Source organism: Hippocampus bargibanti, linkage group LG05 (genome assembly GCF_051943395.1).
Source record: "Hippocampus bargibanti isolate YZ-2025 linkage group LG05, ASM5194339v1, whole genome shotgun sequence".
Taxonomy (NCBI): domain Eukaryota; kingdom Metazoa; phylum Chordata; class Actinopteri; order Syngnathiformes; family Syngnathidae; genus Hippocampus; species Hippocampus bargibanti.
Window position 1 is genome coordinate 6,728,293 of NC_142738.1, and position 18,936 is coordinate 6,747,228.

Genomic DNA, 18,936 nt, shown 5'->3' on the forward strand with positions numbered 1-18,936 from the left:
ACACACACACACACACACACACACACACACACACACACACACACACACACACACACACACACACACACACACACACACACACACACACACGGAAGGGAGATGACAGAGCTTGAAAACAAAACAAAAGTGAAATGGTGAGAAAATGGATAGAAAACACAGTGAAATTTGGACTCGTTTCAACTTTATTGATAGTTCAAAGGCAGACTGTAGACTGCAAGGTTAAAATATCCCATCAATCAGGCTCCACAAATAACCAGCACAAGCCATCTATACACTTGATGCAAAAAGCTATCAACCCAGCTAAACTGAACACAACTGATGAGGAACAAGGTAAAATTAGAAAGAAAGAAGAATGCTACCGGCCACTCCATTCCATCAAGCCATCAATGACCATCACAAAGGCAAATAAAATGACTTTATTATATAGTACAATTTATTTATTTAATTACAATACCATAGCACATTTATTAGACATAAAATAAGTGTGTAGTTTTAAGGCTTATTTAGTTGAAAAGTATGTTTTATGGGGACCTGGGAACGGATTATTCTCATTTTAATGGTTTCCTATGGGAAATTAATGTTTGGAATACACACGTTTCACCTTACACACTTTCTGGGAACCAATTAAGTTCGTAAGACAAGGTGTCACTGTATGAACCATGGACATGGCTTATTTTTGTTTTCTCTTGTGTGTGTGTGTGTGCTCGTCGTTTCACCTCAAAGCTGAGAATTAGTCATTGTGGTTAAAATGTTATCAGTTGTAGAGGAAATTACACATGTCATTATTAATTAATACCCGGGTTTGTTTATCAAGTGCGTACCAAGAAATCTTCCGAAAGCGAGCTTGGACTGGTGGAAGTTTTCCATTAGTCAAGAAAAAAATAAAAATAAATAAATCCACATTTGAAAACATAGTCAAAGACAACCATAGGTCTTAATTTAATTTCAAATGAATTAGAATTGACTCAACTCACCCCTCTGGACTTCTGATCCTTGTTGATTCTTCTTTTGATGACTGGCTACACTGCTTCTTCCGTTGGGTTTGTCTTCCGTGGAATGATCGTCATTCGTACCAAAATCCACACCCACAAGTTGAACCGCCTTCAGCAATTCTAGACTGTTTTTTAAAACTTTGCTTGGATGGATGACGTAAACTAAAATTTACTCATTCATTCATTTTCCAATCCACTTTATCTTCACACGGGTCGTGGGGAGGTCCTGAGCGCACCCTGAACTGGTTGCCAGCCAATCGCAGGGCACACTTGCCCGATCATGGCTTGAGTCGAAGGCATTTGAGCAGTGATCCTCAACATCATTTAAGCCAAGGTAGATATTCTAAATTGGAAAAAAATCGCCTGGTGCCTCAATTCAGCCTTACACCACACACACACACACACACACACACACACACACACGCACACACACACACACACACACACACACACACACACACACACACACGCACACACACACACACACACGCACGCACACACTGGAGACGACGCGCGCGCGTCGTCTCCAGACCTTCCAGTGTTATTTTATCGCCCCCTGCTGTCTCAAGCAAGCCATTATAGTTACATGCATAATAATAAAATAGTAAAGTCTCGTTATATCGATATTGTCGGGAGTCTGAATAAAATATCGATATAACCGGACTATCGATATATCCGATCCTGTGGCATGTAAATGTTCTCCTTGCGTTCATAGAAATAGTATCGTAATAAGCAGTACTATCGATATAACCGATATCGATATAACAAGACTTTACTGTAATAATAATAAAAAAATAAAATAATAATAATAATAATAAATTTAATTTCTAAGAGCCTTTCAAAACTCTCAATCAAACATTCAATGAGGATTTTCTTTTGTTTTACCTTACAAATTATTGTGGGTATTGTGGTCAAAATCGGAAGTCTACCGACCAAATTGTGACACTTAACATGTATGAGATTATTTGTCCTGATATTTTGTGTCAAAGCCCAAATTCAACACTCCGTAGGAGAATGAGAAAGGTGAACATGAATACACTTAAGTTTGGAACATACTGTGACTCTATAACCTGAATAAAAGATAATTATTTTAGTTTTTGGTGACTGACATTGGTGTCCTCTCCTCTTCTATTGCATTAACTTTCTCTTTGAATGCATCAAGCACATCCCACGACTGAGGAATGAGCTGGCGAGAGAAGGCCAGCTGCACCAGATATGACATGATGACGACGACTGCCAGAGAAATAAGCGCAATCAATGTCCTGAAGGGAAAGTACTGCGTGATGACGCCATCCTCCTCCCTCCAGCCAGGGAAGAGTAGCACCGGAGGGATACCAAGTGCTGGCTCTCCACTCAGGACACGCAGCAGCAGAGCGGTAACGTAGCCACTGATGGCACCATAGCAATTGCCAGAGCGGAGATGCACCACACAGGTCAGCTGCGGGGCAATAACACAGTAGAGTATGTCGTTTGATAATACCCAGAGAGAAAGGATGCTGCTCTTGTTAAAGGCCAGACCGGTTCCAGCCAAGCCCACTAGGAGCACACTAATCCTGATCACCCACTGCAGCTCTCTTTCTGATGCCTGTTGTGGAAAAAAAAGAAAAGATTATAAAAAGTGTGTACTGTTTCTCAATGCCATTTGACTCACATGCTGCTCTTAAAGGAGAATCAACACCATTTTTTTGTTTCCTAACTGACATCAGAAAAACGTTTTATAGCATGTAAAATACCCAAAACACGCAGGCTTATATTTTTAGTCAAATGCAAAACGCCAATAAAAATGAGTTAAAATGTCCCAAAACTACTTCAAAATGACCTCGTAGGTGCCGAGTTTCAAAAGGTCCCGCCCCCTTGCTCATGACATCACGCCTTGCTCTAGAATCAAAACAATGGCTTCAGATTCGGAGAAGATGCTTTCCGGTTACTCATCCAGTTATGAATATGATTCAAATAGTTCTGAGGAGGAAAGCATAAATGTTTGCAATCGATTAAAGAAGTCTTCCCGTATCAATTCGAGCCGTCAGGACTCCAATGTAGCGTACCAGAAAATGCACAAGATGGCGCCCAAGCTCCGTTGGAAATGGGCTGATTTGTCTGCTGGGAATTTTGTGTCAACTAGTATCAAATAGTAGTCTTGCTGCAACAACTTTTTGTGTAGTTTTAAGGCTTATTTAGTAGAAAATTAGGTTTTATGGGGAGCTGGGAACGGATTATTCTCATTTTAATGGTTTCTTATGGGAAATAAATGTTCAGAAGATGAACTTTTGGCCTCACACACAATCAGCCCATTTCCGTTGGAAATGGGCTGATTTGTCCGCTGGGAATTTGTGTCAACTAGTATCAAATAGAAGTCTTGGTGTAACACACAAAGATTCACCATTGTGTTATTTATGTGTTTTCCTTCTAATTTCGCCATCAACACGGATCAACAAAAAGTTCTCAGACCAAACATAGTACCCAAAATGCGTTGTGTCGCTTTCTCGGTCAGGGGCATTCCTTTTGTGACGTCACGTACGTTGTGACGTCACCAACCCAAAAACAAAACTTCCTGAATATTCAGCGCCAGTCTTAAAACGTAAAATATAGCTATATGCGGTGGAACCTTTGTAAAATACGCTCAGTAGAAGTCATTTGAAGTGATTTTACAAATTATGGACACAACTTGTCCGGAGGCGTCGGTTGTCCTTTAAATGTACACACACCTGTTTTCTCAAGGTTGTTTTGTAAATGTTTTGGGTGAACATGGACCCTGAAGAAAGCAATGCTGAGTCCATGGAAGACATAACTGCTGCTGCGAGTGCGCCAATGCCCAACACTGCCACCCAGGAGGGTGTGATGTAGGACAGAGCCAATGGCAGGACATTGCTTGCTTCCCCACGATCATAAGGTGGCGGTAATCCGTATGCTGTCTTGTTCCAGTCTTACCGAGAAGGTCCGGAAATGGTGGAGGAACACATAGAAACAAACATTGAGACAAACTCATTGTAATCCAGGACAAAATGATGTCACCTGCTTCCCTATTTCTTAGTTGCATCATGTCGTGTTACAGACGCTCCCCAATTTACGAACGAGATACGTTCCGAACGGTCGTTTGTAAGGTAAATTTGGTCATAAGTTGCTTCAGTGCTATATTTTGTATGGAATATGAGACAATCTCTTTTCGTCAATGGATGCTACAGCTTTGTTTTTGCTTTCAAGATTTAGTTTGTAGTAGACGTGCCCATTCCACAATGATGTTCGGGATCCACTCGTGAAAAGGATGCTTTGATCTTTCCTCATTCATCTAAAACTGCTTCATATAACAAAGAGGGTACAGAAAGTGCTTCAGAATGAAAGACTCTCTGTGTCTGTGTTGTCTTATTATTTGTTCTTTAGTTTTATTTGGTCTTTTGACTTCAAGATGGCGCCGCGAGAGTGGCTGCCTTTCCAGCAGCTCCTGCATTTTATTTTTCGACTTCTTTATTTCCTTTCATCCTTTCGTAACTTTGCTGCTGTGAAATGAAAATTTCTTTTCCACTGCGAGACGAATGAAGGTAAATCCAATCCAATGTATGTTTAAAGCTAAATGCTCTGATGCACAGAACCTCAGCCCCAGAAGAAACATTCAAAAGAAGCTAACAACATTTATGACGCTACAAAACGTAAACTTACATTACACCATGACTGTAAAGTGTACTTGAGAGTTTTGAAAGAGCAATTCACGTGGCTTGTAGCAGTCAACGCAACGCAAACATTGCATTGTGCACCATGACGAACAGTGTATGGACAAACGACAACTGAAGCAAAATCTTCAGCAAGGGATATTAACGATAAATTAAGCAAGGGAGCATTTGTGGTCCCTTAATCCTTAATTAAAAAAAATCATTTATACTTTGCAACAATGTTTTTTTTTTTCCCGATTAGTCGTCTTATTGTGTTTCAAGATGAAGTTGTCAGCCACCCGGGCAGAGACGTTTTGTAAGTTGTACGCCTGACGCAAAAGTTGCACGCCCCGGGCGTCCGGGCAGACGTTATTTCAGACACTGTTTATACAAGTATGTTTAAAGCTTGTATAAAAAACCTGTATGTGTTCGTACTGAAAAATAAACATTTAATAAAATATATGCTCTATAAAGCTATGGACATGTTCAACTGGAGAGAATACTACATATGTTACTACAAAATGTCCGTATGTCCCGTTGTTCGTAACTCGAATGTTCGTAAGTCGGGGAGTGTGTGTATGTACCTGCAGAAGCAGCCACAGCTCCAATGATCACTGAGGGTATTCCCATAATAAAAGCAAAGCCACCAGCGGCAAAGCAGGTAACCTGAGCCTGGGTTGAGGAGGATGCTGCGAGAATCCTCTGGAAGAGAGCCTGAGAAGCCAGTCCTCCTAAAGCCTACAACACATATCGGAATTATGCTCAGTTCATCAAGGTCGGATTAGTATAACTCTTTGTATGAATTGAAGCTATATACAGCATATACTATTCCCATGAGTAATACATAATAATAATATACAGTACTTTATTTACATTTACATTTGGGGAACAAATTGCACAGCATAGACAACAATTAAAAGTAATGAAATAAAACACACAAATTCCCACACAATTTAGCAGTGGCAAACCGTCAAGGCCTGCAAAGCCTTCTCTGCTGGCCAAAAAATATCTGAATCACAGACTGATGTTAATTATATTTTGTCCATTCATTCTCATTAAATGCATCCACATTAATCACATTTAAGCCATCATTTGTGACCAGGGTCAGAAATCTACCTGGACGCAGACACAATCAGTACTGCGGACCGTGTCACATCAAATGTGTCAATCAAACTGTTGCTCTAACCCAGGGGTGTCAAAGTCGTTTTTTGCCGCGGGCCACATTGTAGATATGGTTTCCTCCCGAGGGCCGTTATGAATTTGGGGAAGCCATTAGAATGTTTAATCCCCTCCACATATTACATACAGAGCGCTAAATAAAATAATAATAACTTGTTTTCAAATCTGAAGTCAAGAAAAATGACTTATTGTGGTTTACATAAAAAAATATGACATTTTGGTTAGGATTTTAGCAAGTATGATGGACAAGTTCACAAGCTTGATTTGCTTTCGCGGGCCGAAAAAAAATTATGTGGCGGGCCAGATTTGGCCCGCGGGCCTTGACTTTGACACCTGTGCTCTAACCAATCAGATTTTGAGTTGGCAACCCAAAAGGGGTACCCGTGCCTTCTTGCAGGCACTATGGTCAACATCAGTTTTCATTCACAGTTTGCGAATCCGCTAGTGACAAGAGCATACTGGCCATAGCTAGCACACTGTATCGGTAGTGAGCTGCATAAGCAAACATATTGTGTTGATTTAATAGCAGTTTTGTCAACCCACAATGCCTGAAGGAGGAGAATAAATGGATTTTGTTGGAGATTTACTGTTAAAGCCATTTTCAAGACAAATGGACATCATTAAGAAAAGTCAGTCAGTTATTTCCTGGCTAATAGGTACCCTCTAGTGGATTTGTAGTAAATCACACCACACTTTTTTTTAGTCTGGAATGATTCAGACGTAGCACTACTGAAGGCCTACCAATGAAATTCACAGGCCGCCACTGACACCAAGGATCATTCAAACAAAATCTTCCACCACGATAAGTCCCAGAGAGGAGTGTGGATGGCATATTGAGTCCAATTGATCAATTACATTTATATAAAGAGTAAAATTGCACTGACCAGTACGAAAAAGTCATCGGTCCACTTTCCTGCGTCCTCAAGCTTGATTTGTCCTAACCAGGGAAGGATGTTTGACTGGTTGAAATGGGTCATTTGTGAAGGATCAGTCACCGAGGGACTGAGAAACATAAAAGGAATGCAGAGCCACTATAAAAAATAAAAATAAACATTTTAGACACAGCAAAATGTGAAAAATAACATTTCCAAACAAAAGCTGCCATTGACATCTATCAAATAAACTTTGTAAATAATAATAATAATAATAATAATAATAACATGTGTTTACTTGGTAGCCTACCAGACTGACAAATATGAAAGACAGTTGGATGACATCGGTATATGCAACTGCGTAGACACCTCCTAAAAAAGTGTAGCTGATGGAGACAGCCGCAGACATCAGAATTGAAATTGTTGATGATATATCAAGGATGATGCTCATCGTGCCCCCTGGAATGGAAATCACATGCAAAATTAAATCCAAGTGAATGTGCCTCAATTCTATTGATTTTGGGACTCTGCCTTCAAAGAAGGTGTCAACATGTTCCTTTTTGTTTTGTCATATGGTGTTTGTTGTCCTTTTATGTGGACCCCTTGTGGACTGTTTTCAGTGTTTTGGCCGCAGCATTCGTCGGAAGAGAAGAACCTGTGCTTGCATGATAGTTGCGTTAAGTAATGGCAAAATAAAGCATTATTATTATTATTCAAATGGGTTGCTTTTTGGTCAATGCATCATGAGGCCTTATTTATTCTACTACGCCATCATGTGGAAAATAAATGTCATGACAGAGAGAGTGATTAAAGGACAACCGACACCATTTTTTCTCTCTCGCACTCTCTCTCTCTCTCTCTCTCTCACTCTCTCGCACTCTCTCTCTCTCCCCTCCATCCCGCTATCCATCTCCTCCCTCCCCCCATCCATCCATCTATCTAGGGTTCCGTTCTGACTTAGCGGTCGTAAGTCAAATGGTCGTAAATTGAAATCCATTCAAAATGGCCAACGTGATGTTTGCACGTCGTTTTCGATTGAATATTATTAAGCGAGTTATTATTATTATGTTTAAAGTAAAGCAATACTGTTTTTCAAGTAAAACACATACATTCATTCACATCACAAGTCCATACCATTTTTATTATACAAGAGCATTAGGGCTAGCAAAGAAGAAAAAAAAATAAGGTTGGCACGATTCTCAGTTTTATCTCAGAAGTCTGACTTGAACCTCAAAATTCTGACTTCAAATTGATGTTTCTCAGTTTAATGTATAAATTCGGAGATCAAAGTGAGAATCCAGCCATCTTTATTTTATTTTCTTCATTGGCCCTAATTCTCTTCCATACATTTCGACCTCATCAAATCCTTGTTAGCATTTTGAAGTAGTTTTGGGACACTTTTAACTCATTGTTATTGTTGCTGTGCCACTGACCATGTTGTGTTTGGGAGCCTTTTACTGAGCGAGTTGCTTGTTCTGTAGCCACAAGGGGACACAAGTCTTCTTGTGCCGGTCCCAAGCTCGGATAAATACAGAGGGTTGTATCAGGAAGGGCATCCGACGTAAAAGTTTGGCCAAAACAAACATGCGAATGAAACCTCTGAAGATGGAGGACACTGATTCGCTGTGGTGACCCCTTGAAGGGAAGCCGAAAGGAAAAGAAGAGGAGATTTTAATCACTCTCTCTGTCATGACACTTATGTTCCACATGATGGCGTAGTAGAGTAAATAAGGCCTCATGATGCATTGACCAAAAAACAAACCATTTGGATAATAATTACTGGGATTGTACTTTGACACAGAGACATGTCTTGCTTCTGACCGTCAGAGCGAAGATGCATTTGAATGTCATCACTAACCAAGTGCAGCAAGGATGCAGGCCACCCACAAAATATCACTGAGCAGAGCAGGAAGTAATATCGCTGTGGTGAAAAATTGGCCATAGCGGTGCTGAAATGGGTCCAACATGGTCACGTAGTGTTTGGATCTCATCGGTTTGGCAAAAAACAATCCTGCTGAAAAAAAACACAAAACATACAAGAACAATAAATGTCTTGCAACAACAACAAACAGTTTCTCCAATGTCTCCAAAATGTCATGTAAAATTAATTTGCTCTTGCGGGACACATTAAAAAATGTCATTAAATTAGTCTTGCATATACACCTTGAGTTTCATCCGTGTGTCTTACGGGTACCTGCTTTTTGGAGGCTGCTGTTACCCCAAAAAACGTTGCTTTCTTTTTCGAACTGTAATGTTGATGATGCCATGCACTCGTTACACTTGCAATCATGGGCACAAGCCTTGACTTTTGAGTCAGTCATTTAACTCATTCACTGCCAGACAAGTGCAAAAAAAGTGTCCACTCCAGTTTTTGTCATTGTCACTCAAATTCCAAGACCCACAGAATATTGAGTTTTAGGACTATGTAAACATTCAATGCAGCGTAAAAAAAACCTTAGACTCTCTTTGTTCATCAGAAAAAAAAGAGTTAATTCCTATATTATATTGGTTTGCAGTTGTATGAGCTTGAAAAGAGGGCGGCTGTCCAAAATACAATACAATACATACTGGTTTATATAGCGCTTTAACAACAGCTGAAAGCGCTAACATGGTAAAAAACAGAAATGCTGTCGCCTTGTGAAAGAGAAAAAACATTGCCAGAGGCCATGGCCAGCGCTTTATCGGCACCCAAACAAGAAAAAACAAACCCAAACAATTTCGGGAATGGTGCACTACGTCATATTTTCAATTCCCGAATAAATTCATGAATGGCAGTGAATGAGTTCAAAAAAATTGGGTCCAAAAAGTTTGAGTACCCTTGTACTACAACACCCAGAGAAAAGCCAAAAATGCTTAGAGACTTGTACAGACACACATTATCTTACAATGCTAAGCGCATGCAAACCAAGGATGGTATTTTCATTCAATCAAGCGGGTCTAAATATCTGAGGCTAACCTTGTTAGCTATAGCTCATCCAACACCGCAGCTCTGCTAAACTTTTGGCTTTGACAAATTTGTGTCGTATATCATGTCATACATGGGAAAAGTCAAGATTGAATCTATAAACACTGGCAAACTGTTGTTGCGTGTGCTCTTCATTTTACAGTCCTCAAATATTATATATTTTTTTTATATTTCAAAAAAAAAGATTATCTTGCTCAAACTTCCCGAGGCATGGATTTTATTAAGCGGGAAAAGCAGAAAGCATACTCTTGTTATACTTACCAATCAAAAAATTCAAAAAATAAGCAACAGGACCGTAAGCCCAGACGAGCCCTCGACCTGGTGAGTAAACCGCCTCGGCAGTGCCCATTATATAACCTCCACCAACCCATGTCGCTGAAACAAATTTGAAATTAGAACAAAATTCGACTGTTAGGAAAAAATAAAAACTTACCTGTCATGGTGAATACGCCAATCACGACAATCATATCGCGTCCCCCGATGATGGCGACTTCACTTTTCTTTCCAGTGCATTTTTCCTCCACTTCCTTTGATTTGCGCGAGGCTAAAATCCCAGTTATCAGTATAATCAAATAAAAGAACCCCACAGCCACAAGTCCAGCCGTATGCACTGCCATGCTTATCAAACATTCACTGGACAAGGAACAAACACAAAATGTATAACCTGTGGGGGTGAAAGTAACCTTAAAGGACAACAGACACCATTTTCTTGGTTTCCTAACTAACATCAGAAAAACGTTTTATAGCATCTAAAATACCCAAAACACGAAGGCTGATATTTTTAGTCAAATGCAAAAGACCAATAAAAATGACAAAGTGTGTCACGTTTTGCGAGGTGGTGATGGCGGGTGCGGATCCCAAAAAGCAGGCAGGAGGGAGCAGGAGGTTGTATTTGAGAAACTGTATTAAAATAAAGTCAGCAAGAACAAAATGTAAAACATCAAAATCATCTCAATGGAAAAAATACAAAGTATCAAAAGAAAACCAATATTAAAAGTCCGCTGAGGTTAAACAAACACATGCACAGCATACAATGCATGCAATTGCAGACAAAGCATGCAACAAACAATGAAACGACACCGGATGGTCGTGCCGGGAGTCCTTTTAAGTGTTACTGGATTGGATTGGATTGGATATGCCTTTATTCGTCTCACAGTGGAGAAATTTACATTTCACAGCAGCAAAGTGATGAAAGGAATGAAAGTAGAAAAACAAAATACATGAGCGTTTTACTGATTAAAACGACCAGCACTTGCGAGGCTGCAGGCAGGGCTGACGTCGCTACCCGTTGTTCGCCAATCCGAACGTGGCAGTTCGCCACTGATCGGGACGACCAGCACCTGTGCAGGTGCAGGTGCAGGCGTTGGTCGCCAACCAGATCATGACAAAGTGTCCCAAAACTGCCACAAAATGAGCTCAGAAATTGCGAGATTCAGAAAGTCCCGCCCCCTTGTTCGTGACGTCACGTCAGGACGTCTTGCCTTGCTCTAGAATCCTAACAATGGCTTCAGATTCGGAGAAGATGCTTTCTTGTTACTCATCCAGTTATGAATATGATTCAAATAGTTCTGAAGAGGAAAGCATGAATGTTTGCAATCAATTAAAGAAGTCCTTCTGGATCAATTCGAGCTGTCAGGATTCCAATGTAGCATCCCAGAAAATGCACAAGTGTAGAGCACTCTGACTAAGGCGGAAGTATACGCCGAATTATGTCATATATTTGACCACTTAAAAAGCACTGTCTGTAAGAAAAGAATCCGTTTAAAATAAAAAAAAAATGAAATGAATCAAGAATTACATCCTGTTTTTCAAAATAAACTCTTTCAGAATCCGAAATAAATAAAACGGAAAAATTGTTATTATTAACTACCGAGTGAATAATGAGATAGGCAGGTGTTACAAGCAGGGAAGCACAACCCCGCCATCTGCTGCCGAATCAGAACATGACTCAGATACGTTTTTTAATACTAATTTTGCTCACTCCGATTTCATTTTAGTATTATTTGTACATTTAGTAACTATAACGTGACCAAGCGAGGCCAAGCGTCAGGCATTACCTCCTGTCATCGGATGTAACAAATCCTGTAATTTTCCAAACTAAAAGATATTTCAGAATCTGAAATAAATGAAACAAAAATAATCTATTATTATTTGACGTCAACAGTTTGGCAGTGGTTGCTATAAGGTGCCCGAGAAAGAGTTGAGGGGAAAAAACAGGCAACATTACAGAGATGGGAAGGGGTGACACGAATCTATTTTTATTTCAAGCAAGTGATGTTATCCACCTACCTTTAAAACCCAGCGACACGCTCTTTGGCTCAACATTCTTGATTCCCATTTAGCATTTTTTTGTATTTTCTCTTAACTTTGTTCTTTTTTTTTTGTTCTCTTCACTTATTTATCTAGCTATGCAGCTGTATGGCTATCCAGCTAGCTATCTAACTGGCTAGCTCCCTAGCTTGCTATCATTTGCTATCTATTAGCTATGTTAGCTATCTGGCTGGCTGGGTATCTAGCTAGTTGTCTATTAGCTATATAGCTATCTAGCTGGCTATCTATTAGTGAGCTAGCTAGCTTCCTATCTATTTGAGCTACGTCCAGGTTGCGTGAAAGCAGATGCTGTTCACCCACAGAAAAACTTATCTTGTGACTGTAAAGTGACATTGAGAGCATTGAAAGGTGTTGATAAATGAAATGAATTATCACTAACAGTACAAATAGATTAAATTGTGTTTTTTTCAGTGTGTAAAAAAACATGGTGGGCTTTCAGAATCACTTTCAGAATTATATTTAGAAATCACAATAAATGACCACACTGTGAAAAAAAAAAGATCCAACATACATTCACATTGTAGGAATTGAAAGATTGGGGGAAATGTGGGGGTCCGGTGGAATCATTCAAACACAGCACTCGTGTTTTTTGTTTTTTACCGATCGAAATTATCTGTCTTCCTTATAATTACACACGCTACATCTAATATACTCCGTTGGATCGTCTGGGTTTTGTCGAGGCAACGATACGCAGTTGCCTTCTGATTTCAGCCGATTAAGAAGCAGGAGGCCTTCCGAATCCGGGTCGGCGGTGCAAAAGATCCAGTGGTTGTTGGATTTTTCAGCTTTGTGAGTGTCCAGGAAAGTCTGAGCGGTTACTTCGTATTCATTGCCATAAGTTGTCCTGCAAGGAGGACAAGATAGAATCCCAAAAAATGAATGGGTACAAAAAATATTGCAATTGGCAGTGTCTGAAACTCATGACAAAAAGTTAGCGGACACATAGGGTAGACAACTCTGAAAAGTTGCCTACCCCATTTATCACAACTTGAAATACAATAAGATGACTAATAGCAAAAAAAAATTGTTGCAAAGTATTAAGGATTTTTTTTATTATGAATGTACCTACCACAAATGCTCCCTTGCTTAATTTATCGTAAATATCCCTTGCGGATGATTTAGCTCCAGTTGTCGTTTTTCCATACACTGTTCGGCATGTTGCACAATGCAATGTTTGCGTTGCATCGTCTGCTACAAGCCACGTGAACTCCTCTTTCCATGATGGTTTTAATAATAATGCATTTAAAGGACAACCGACGTCACTTTTTTGTTTCTTAACTGACATCAGAAAAACGTTTTATAGCATCTAAAATACCCAAAACACGCAGTATGATATTTTAATTCGTATGATATATTAATCAACCCGTTTCCACAAGCTGATTAATTCCTTACATGGAGCTTTGTCGCCCTCTTCTGCCTCTTTTTTGGTGCTACACGAAGTTTTCAGACCAGCCAAGTATAGCCAAATGCATTGACGTGATGGAAGGACTGATACAATGTGTCCTTTTTTCGGTCAGGGGAGTTCCTTCAGTGACGTAAAGTACGGACTAAGCGGAAACGTTTTGTAAGTTGTACGCCCGACGTGAAGGTTGCACGCCCCGGGCGTCCGGGCGGTCGTTGTTTCAGACACTGCAATTGGACACTAATGTAAAGATAACTGAGTATAGCTTCACAAGAAAACAGGAAAAATTGGGGATAGTAAAGAGCAAATATCTAAAGGATACCCAAGGATAAAACGTTCCAAAACAGCAAGAGCCTGGTTTGTCTTGCAGTGGAGGAGCACGACGTTGACGTTGGCCTGTGAGACAAAGAAGCAAAGGCCAATCTTGTAATGGTGATATAAGGTGCAAAGCGGTGGTGTGAAATGCTTAAAAACGATGGCCGTCGTGAGCCGGTGACATGTTTGAGACACTCACAGGTACGGGCAAACCCTCATGCTCCAGTCTCTCCTGGGGGTCAAAGTGCACCAATTTCCACAAGGATTGGAAGCATTGCTTATCGTCCAAGTTGACCTCTTGAAGACGAGACCTCAGCGCGCACTTCCGGAAGGTCCGCACGTCACTTGTCAAGTACATCTGAAATTGTGAAATGTGGCTTTGTTGTTGTTACTGTTGGACAGACGCTCCCCTACTTACGAACATTCGAGTTACGAACAACGGTTGTACATGTACATATCTATGTAGAGCATAGATTTTTATTAAATGTTTATTTTTCACGACAAACTAACGCAGGTTACTTATACAAGCCTTAAAGGACAACAGACACAATTTTTTGTTTCCTAACTGACATCAGAAAAACGTTTTTATAGCATCTAAACTACTCAAAATACGCAGGCTGATATTTTTAGTCAAATGCTAAACACCAATAAAAATGAGTTAAAGTGTCCCAAAACTTTTACTTCAAAATGACCTCAGAAATGCAGTTTCGGAAGGTCCCGCCCCCTTGTTCATGACATCACGCCAGGACGTTTTGCCTTGCTCCAGGATCAAAACAATGGCTTCAGATTCGGAGAAAGTGCTTTCTTGTTACTCATCCAGTTATGAATATGATTCAAATAGTTCTGAAGAGGAAAGCATAAATGTTTGCAATCGATTAAAGAAGTCCTTCCGTCTCATTTAGAGGCGTCTGGACTCCAATGTAGTGCCCGGAAAATGCACAAGATGGCGTCCAAGCTCTGTTGGAAATGGGCTGATTTGTCTTCTGGGAATTTGGGTCAACTAGTATAAAATAGTAGTCTTGGTGCAACACACAACAATTCACAATCACATTATTTATGTGTTTATGTGTATGAGTTAATAAAAAGCAGAATTAAAAATTGATAGAGAATAGGCAGAATAGAAGTTATATTTAAATGTTTCATGCTTAGAAGGCCCACAATGGAAGCACAGAAAATCTCCATGTAGGAGATCTGGCCTTGGACTAATTTACGACTTAGTAAACTCCTTCACAGGAAGAGGTCATTAGCCAGGTGACAAATCAGTTCATGGAAAGGACAACCAATTCAAATGTCTTCGTTCTGTTGTTTTATAGTTGTTGGTGCTTCGGACGTCCAGGGGTGTGGTATTCAAATCAAGAATATTATGTTTTACTAATGTATCACTTAAATTTTCATATACTCTCAATAAATAGCTTGGCAGAGGGCTGCAAAAGTTGGGCGCCAGTCATGAATGGCTACGTCCCCTGCCGGCAGTAAAAGACAATCTTCCTGTGTTTGAGCCTTTGTTCACAGTGTCCGACCGAACATCTGAAACAAATTTTCGAAAATGATTTCTTTTTAATAAAAGAAAATGTATTGCATAATACATTTTGAATTCTCTCACAGTGTGTGTGCATTTTTTCCCCTCTAGGAGGCTTGGGTGAGTGCAGACACTTACTCCACCGGTGAAGTCACTTGTTGTTTTCAGGGCAAAACTTTGCTCATAATGCAGAGTTGCTCCTTCGGGAGTGCCGTCGACACTGTGGTCACACACGCAGCATTACAAGATTCGGCAAACGCAATAAAAGTGTGCATGCACGTATGTGCGCGTACCTGGTAATAACGAATGCCGTGCGCACACAGGGCTGAATGCTTCTCCCAGCACTGACTCCACAAGGACCTTTAATGCCAGGAGAAGGTATCTTGGTCAAGTGGTCAATATATGCATTGATGCCCAGCACTGAACACTCGCCGGTGTCACCGACGTTCATCAACATCACAACATCTCCAAAGTGCAGGGCTCCATCTTCAGTCACGCTCAGTTCCACCTGTACACACGTGGGCATTATCGTCACTAGGTTTGTGGCACTATGGTCTTTTACGCACGTGCGAGTACCGGACGGAGGATGTTGAGCTTGAGGAAGTCGACTCTTTGGGCTGTCAGCTCCCCTTTTTCTCTTTTACGCATGTACTTGCTCTTCACATGCTGTCGCAAAAACACACATCCACACATCAAAATTTAAATGGAAGTTGTCTCGTAAACTATATGAATATAGTGTGTACTACAAATAGATAGGTAGATGGGGTAACAGACTGTAAAGAGAAAAAATAAACCTCATATTATGTTACGGGTCAATTTCGAGCGATTGTGTTGACTAAAGCACTGCATATGCTTTCTTTTTCGTTTCTTCAAAACAGTTATAAAATATCCCAATGGGCTAGAAAATACGTTGGATCTCTTTTGAAGTATGTTTGTAACATCTCAGAAACACAAAACAGTTTACATGATTTGAGTGTTTTGTGTGGATTTTTACACACAGGTAAAAATGACACAATCAACGTGTTTTTATTTTCGACATAATATGAGGGTTCAGATCGACATATTTAAATAGGTGGCGACATTTCAGATAAGGTTTTAGATAAATATGTACTCGATTCAAACGAGAGGGAAACTTTGGATTTCCCCGTAGCATTCGTGAACTACTCCTCTCGTTTGGCGAAACGAATTTAAAAGGTGGCGTAAGGGAACTAAAATAGTATCTATAAACTCCAATTACAAGAATCTCGTTTGACTACAAACCTCTTCTAAGTGCTGCTCCTCGTTCCAGTTTCCAATTTTCACGTTCGTACGGTAGGTTTTAAAGTCGGGCATGGATGTCATTTTATTCGCCATTTTGTCGTTTTGTTTGGGGAACCAATTTCAAACTACGAAGCTCACTCGGTGGTTTCGATGACAACGTTCACCAAACACAAAGTTTCAGACATGGACGCTAGAGGACGCCAAAAAAATCATAAACCAAAAGAAGTATAAATGCGTATAAAAACTGTCATCCTTCGAACGTCATCGACATGAGGCGACGTCAAAACGTTCCTGTAGATTTGGACGTGTTGTCGTTTCATGTCGAAACTGGAATTATTCAAATATGACTCAGGCAAGTATTCAGTATGTCATTGGATGAAAAAAAGATTAATCATTTATTATTATATATTATTATTAGATATTTTGACTGTTACTGCGAAGCAATTTTATGATTAAGAACTATAAAAACGAATTGCGTTGAAGTAGATGTTATTTAAGCGTCGCTAATATGTAACATCATATCAGGTCATGGCTTATCTTTCCATTTTTTTCCCTTTCAAATATGCTCTCGTAGTCATACTGTGCATCTTTGAAGTATTCATAGCAGTTTTCTTTTTCCAAAATGTATTTAAAAAAATTTATCTTCAAAATTTAACAAGCAACAGCAATGTTTCTTCCTGGCCAGTAGAGGGCAGAGAATCATAAAAAGTGAACAATATCAACTCGTAATGACACCCCAGGAAATTTATCTCGCTTAAGTAGGTGCACTGAAGTACGTCGTTTGTCTCCATCCAAAGTAATAAAAACATTTCAGCGATCATTGTTTGTTTAACGACTCAGAACGTTAGACGTTTATGTACATTTATTTGTTTGAATAAAGTCTTTGCTTATCGAATGACTTTCTTTATATTAGTTTCAGACCCCTTTTCGTTTTAAATCCTACCAAGTACAAGAACTGATGATTTCTTGGAGAAATTGTTCGAAAATGATTTGAGCTCACTATGAATACTAAAGTTAATTTGGATGCAACAGCACAACATCATATTGTGATATTTCCACATGGTGGGGAAAAAAAATCTTGGAATCCACAGTGGTACCCCAATTTACTATTGTTCTGTGACATTTAATTCACTTTAACTCATTCACTGCCAGACATGTGCAAAAATTTGTCCACTCCAGTGCCAGGGTTTTTGTCATTGTCACTTGAATTCCAGGACCCTGGCCAGCGCTTTATCGGCACCCAAGCAAGAAGAAAAAAAAAAAAACTAATTAGGGAATGGCGCTCTATGTCATATTTTCAATTACCGAATACATTTGTGAATGGCAGTGAATGAGTTAATAAAATGTGATTAGTTAGGTATTTATTAAAAACAAACAAACAAACAAACAAACAAGAACAATTATATCAAAAAATAAACTATAAATGAAATGTATTATTAATATTATCCATTCATCCATTTTCCGTACCGCTTATTCCTCATTAAGGTCGCACGTATTATTATTATTATTAATAATAATAATAATAATAATAACAATTAACGATAATGCCTTTCAAAATGCCTTGAGAGTAGTGTGTGCATTGAGGCATTAGTTGGTCGAAAGAAGCATTCCAGTGTTATATATACATATATATATATATATACATATATATATATATATATATATATATATATATATATATATATATATATATATATATATACACACACACATATATATATATATATATATATATATATATATATATATATATATATATATATATATATACACACAGTAAAGTCTCGTTATATCGATATTCAAGGGAGTCCGAAAAAATATCGATATAACCGGACCGATCCTGCGACATGTAAATTTTCTCCCTGCGTTCATAGAAATAGTATCGTAATATATATACAGTAAAGTCTCGTTATATCGATATTCAAGGGAGTCCGAAAAATATCGATATAACCGGGACTATCGATATATCCGACCCTGTTTGCATGTAATTGTCTCCGTGCGTGCATAGAAATAGTATCGATATAACCGGGACTATCGATATATCCGATATCGATATAACGAGACTTTACTGTATATATATATATATATATATATATATATATATATATATATATATATATATATATATATACAGTAAAGTCTAGTTATATCGATATTCAAGGGAGTCCGAAAAAATATCGATATAACCGGGACTATCGATATATCCGACCCTGTTTGCATGTAACTTTCTCTGTACGTGCCTATCAATAGTATCGATATAACCGGGACTATCGATATATCCGATATCGATATAACGAGACTTTACTGTGTACAGTAAAGTCTCGTTATATCGATATCGGATATATCGATAGTCCCGGTTATATCGATACTACTTCTATGCACGCGCGGGGAAAATTACATGCAAACAGGGCCGGATATATCGATAGTCCCGGTTATATCGATATTTTTTCGGACTCC

At 39.2% G+C, this 18,936-nt stretch overlaps 2 protein-coding genes across 3 annotated transcripts; both read right to left on the minus strand.

Annotated features, from left to right (window-relative positions):
• Positions 1 to 1,695: 1,695 nt before the first annotated feature.
• On the minus strand, positions 1,696 to 10,289 carry LOC148897639 (high affinity choline transporter 1-like). Of its 2 annotated transcripts, none has more exons than XM_088995978.1 (8): positions 10,086 to 10,289; positions 9,914 to 10,027; positions 8,546 to 8,701; positions 6,986 to 7,146; positions 6,700 to 6,846; positions 5,221 to 5,374; positions 3,698 to 3,915; positions 1,696 to 2,577 (listed from the first exon to the last, which is right to left on the minus strand). In XM_088995978.1, exons 1-8 carry the CDS (start codon positions 10,267 to 10,269, stop codon positions 2,083 to 2,085), a joined length of 1,629 nt encoding a protein of 542 aa, XP_088852104.1. In that variant the 5' UTR covers positions 10,270 to 10,289; the 3' UTR covers positions 1,696 to 2,082. The 2 variants fall into 2 exon arrangements, with proteins under 2 accessions (XP_088852104.1, XP_088852105.1); XM_088995979.1 differs by having other exon boundaries at positions 2,076 to 2,577; positions 6,998 to 7,146; positions 10,086 to 10,288.
• A 1,597-nt stretch (positions 10,290 to 11,886) lies between these two features.
• On the minus strand, positions 11,887 to 18,071 carry cfap161 (cilia and flagella associated protein 161). Its single transcript, XM_088997039.1, has 7 exons — positions 16,480 to 18,071; positions 15,796 to 15,885; positions 15,513 to 15,727; positions 15,358 to 15,439; positions 13,900 to 14,058; positions 13,708 to 13,781; positions 11,887 to 12,827 (listed from the first exon to the last, which is right to left on the minus strand). Exons 1-7 carry the CDS (start codon positions 16,570 to 16,572, stop codon positions 12,593 to 12,595), a joined length of 948 nt encoding a protein of 315 aa, XP_088853165.1. The 5' UTR covers positions 16,573 to 18,071; the 3' UTR covers positions 11,887 to 12,592.
• Between the last annotated feature and the right edge of the window lie 865 nt (positions 18,072 to 18,936).

What these genes read in the sequence shown, in the direction of transcription:
- cfap161 (XM_088997039.1), bottom strand. Translation starts at nt 16,572, where the DNA reads ATGGCGAATAAAATGACATCCATGCCCGACTTTAAAACCTACCGTACG. An exon ending in AGGAGCAGCACTTAGAAGAG is followed by an intron (nt 15,886 to 16,479) that starts GTTTGTAGTCAA and finishes TTTTTGCGACAG; the next exon opens with CATGTGAAGAGCAAGTACAT. An exon ending in ATGAGGGTTTGCCCGTACCT is followed by an intron (nt 13,782 to 13,899) that starts GTGAGTGTCTCA and finishes TTTGTCTCACAG; the next exon opens with GCCAACGTCAACGTCGTGCT.
- LOC148897639 (XM_088995978.1), bottom strand. Translation starts at nt 10,269, where the DNA reads ATGGCAGTGCATACGGCTGGACTTGTGGCTGTGGGGTTCTTTTATTTG. An exon ending in TGGCGTATTCACCATGACAG is followed by an intron (nt 10,028 to 10,085) that starts GTAAGTTTTTAT and finishes AATTTGTTTCAG; the next exon opens with CGACATGGGTTGGTGGAGGT. An exon ending in TTTTTTGAATTTTTTGATTG is followed by an intron (nt 8,702 to 9,913) that starts GTAAGTATAACA and finishes GTTTTTTTTCAG; the next exon opens with CAGGATTGTTTTTTGCCAAA.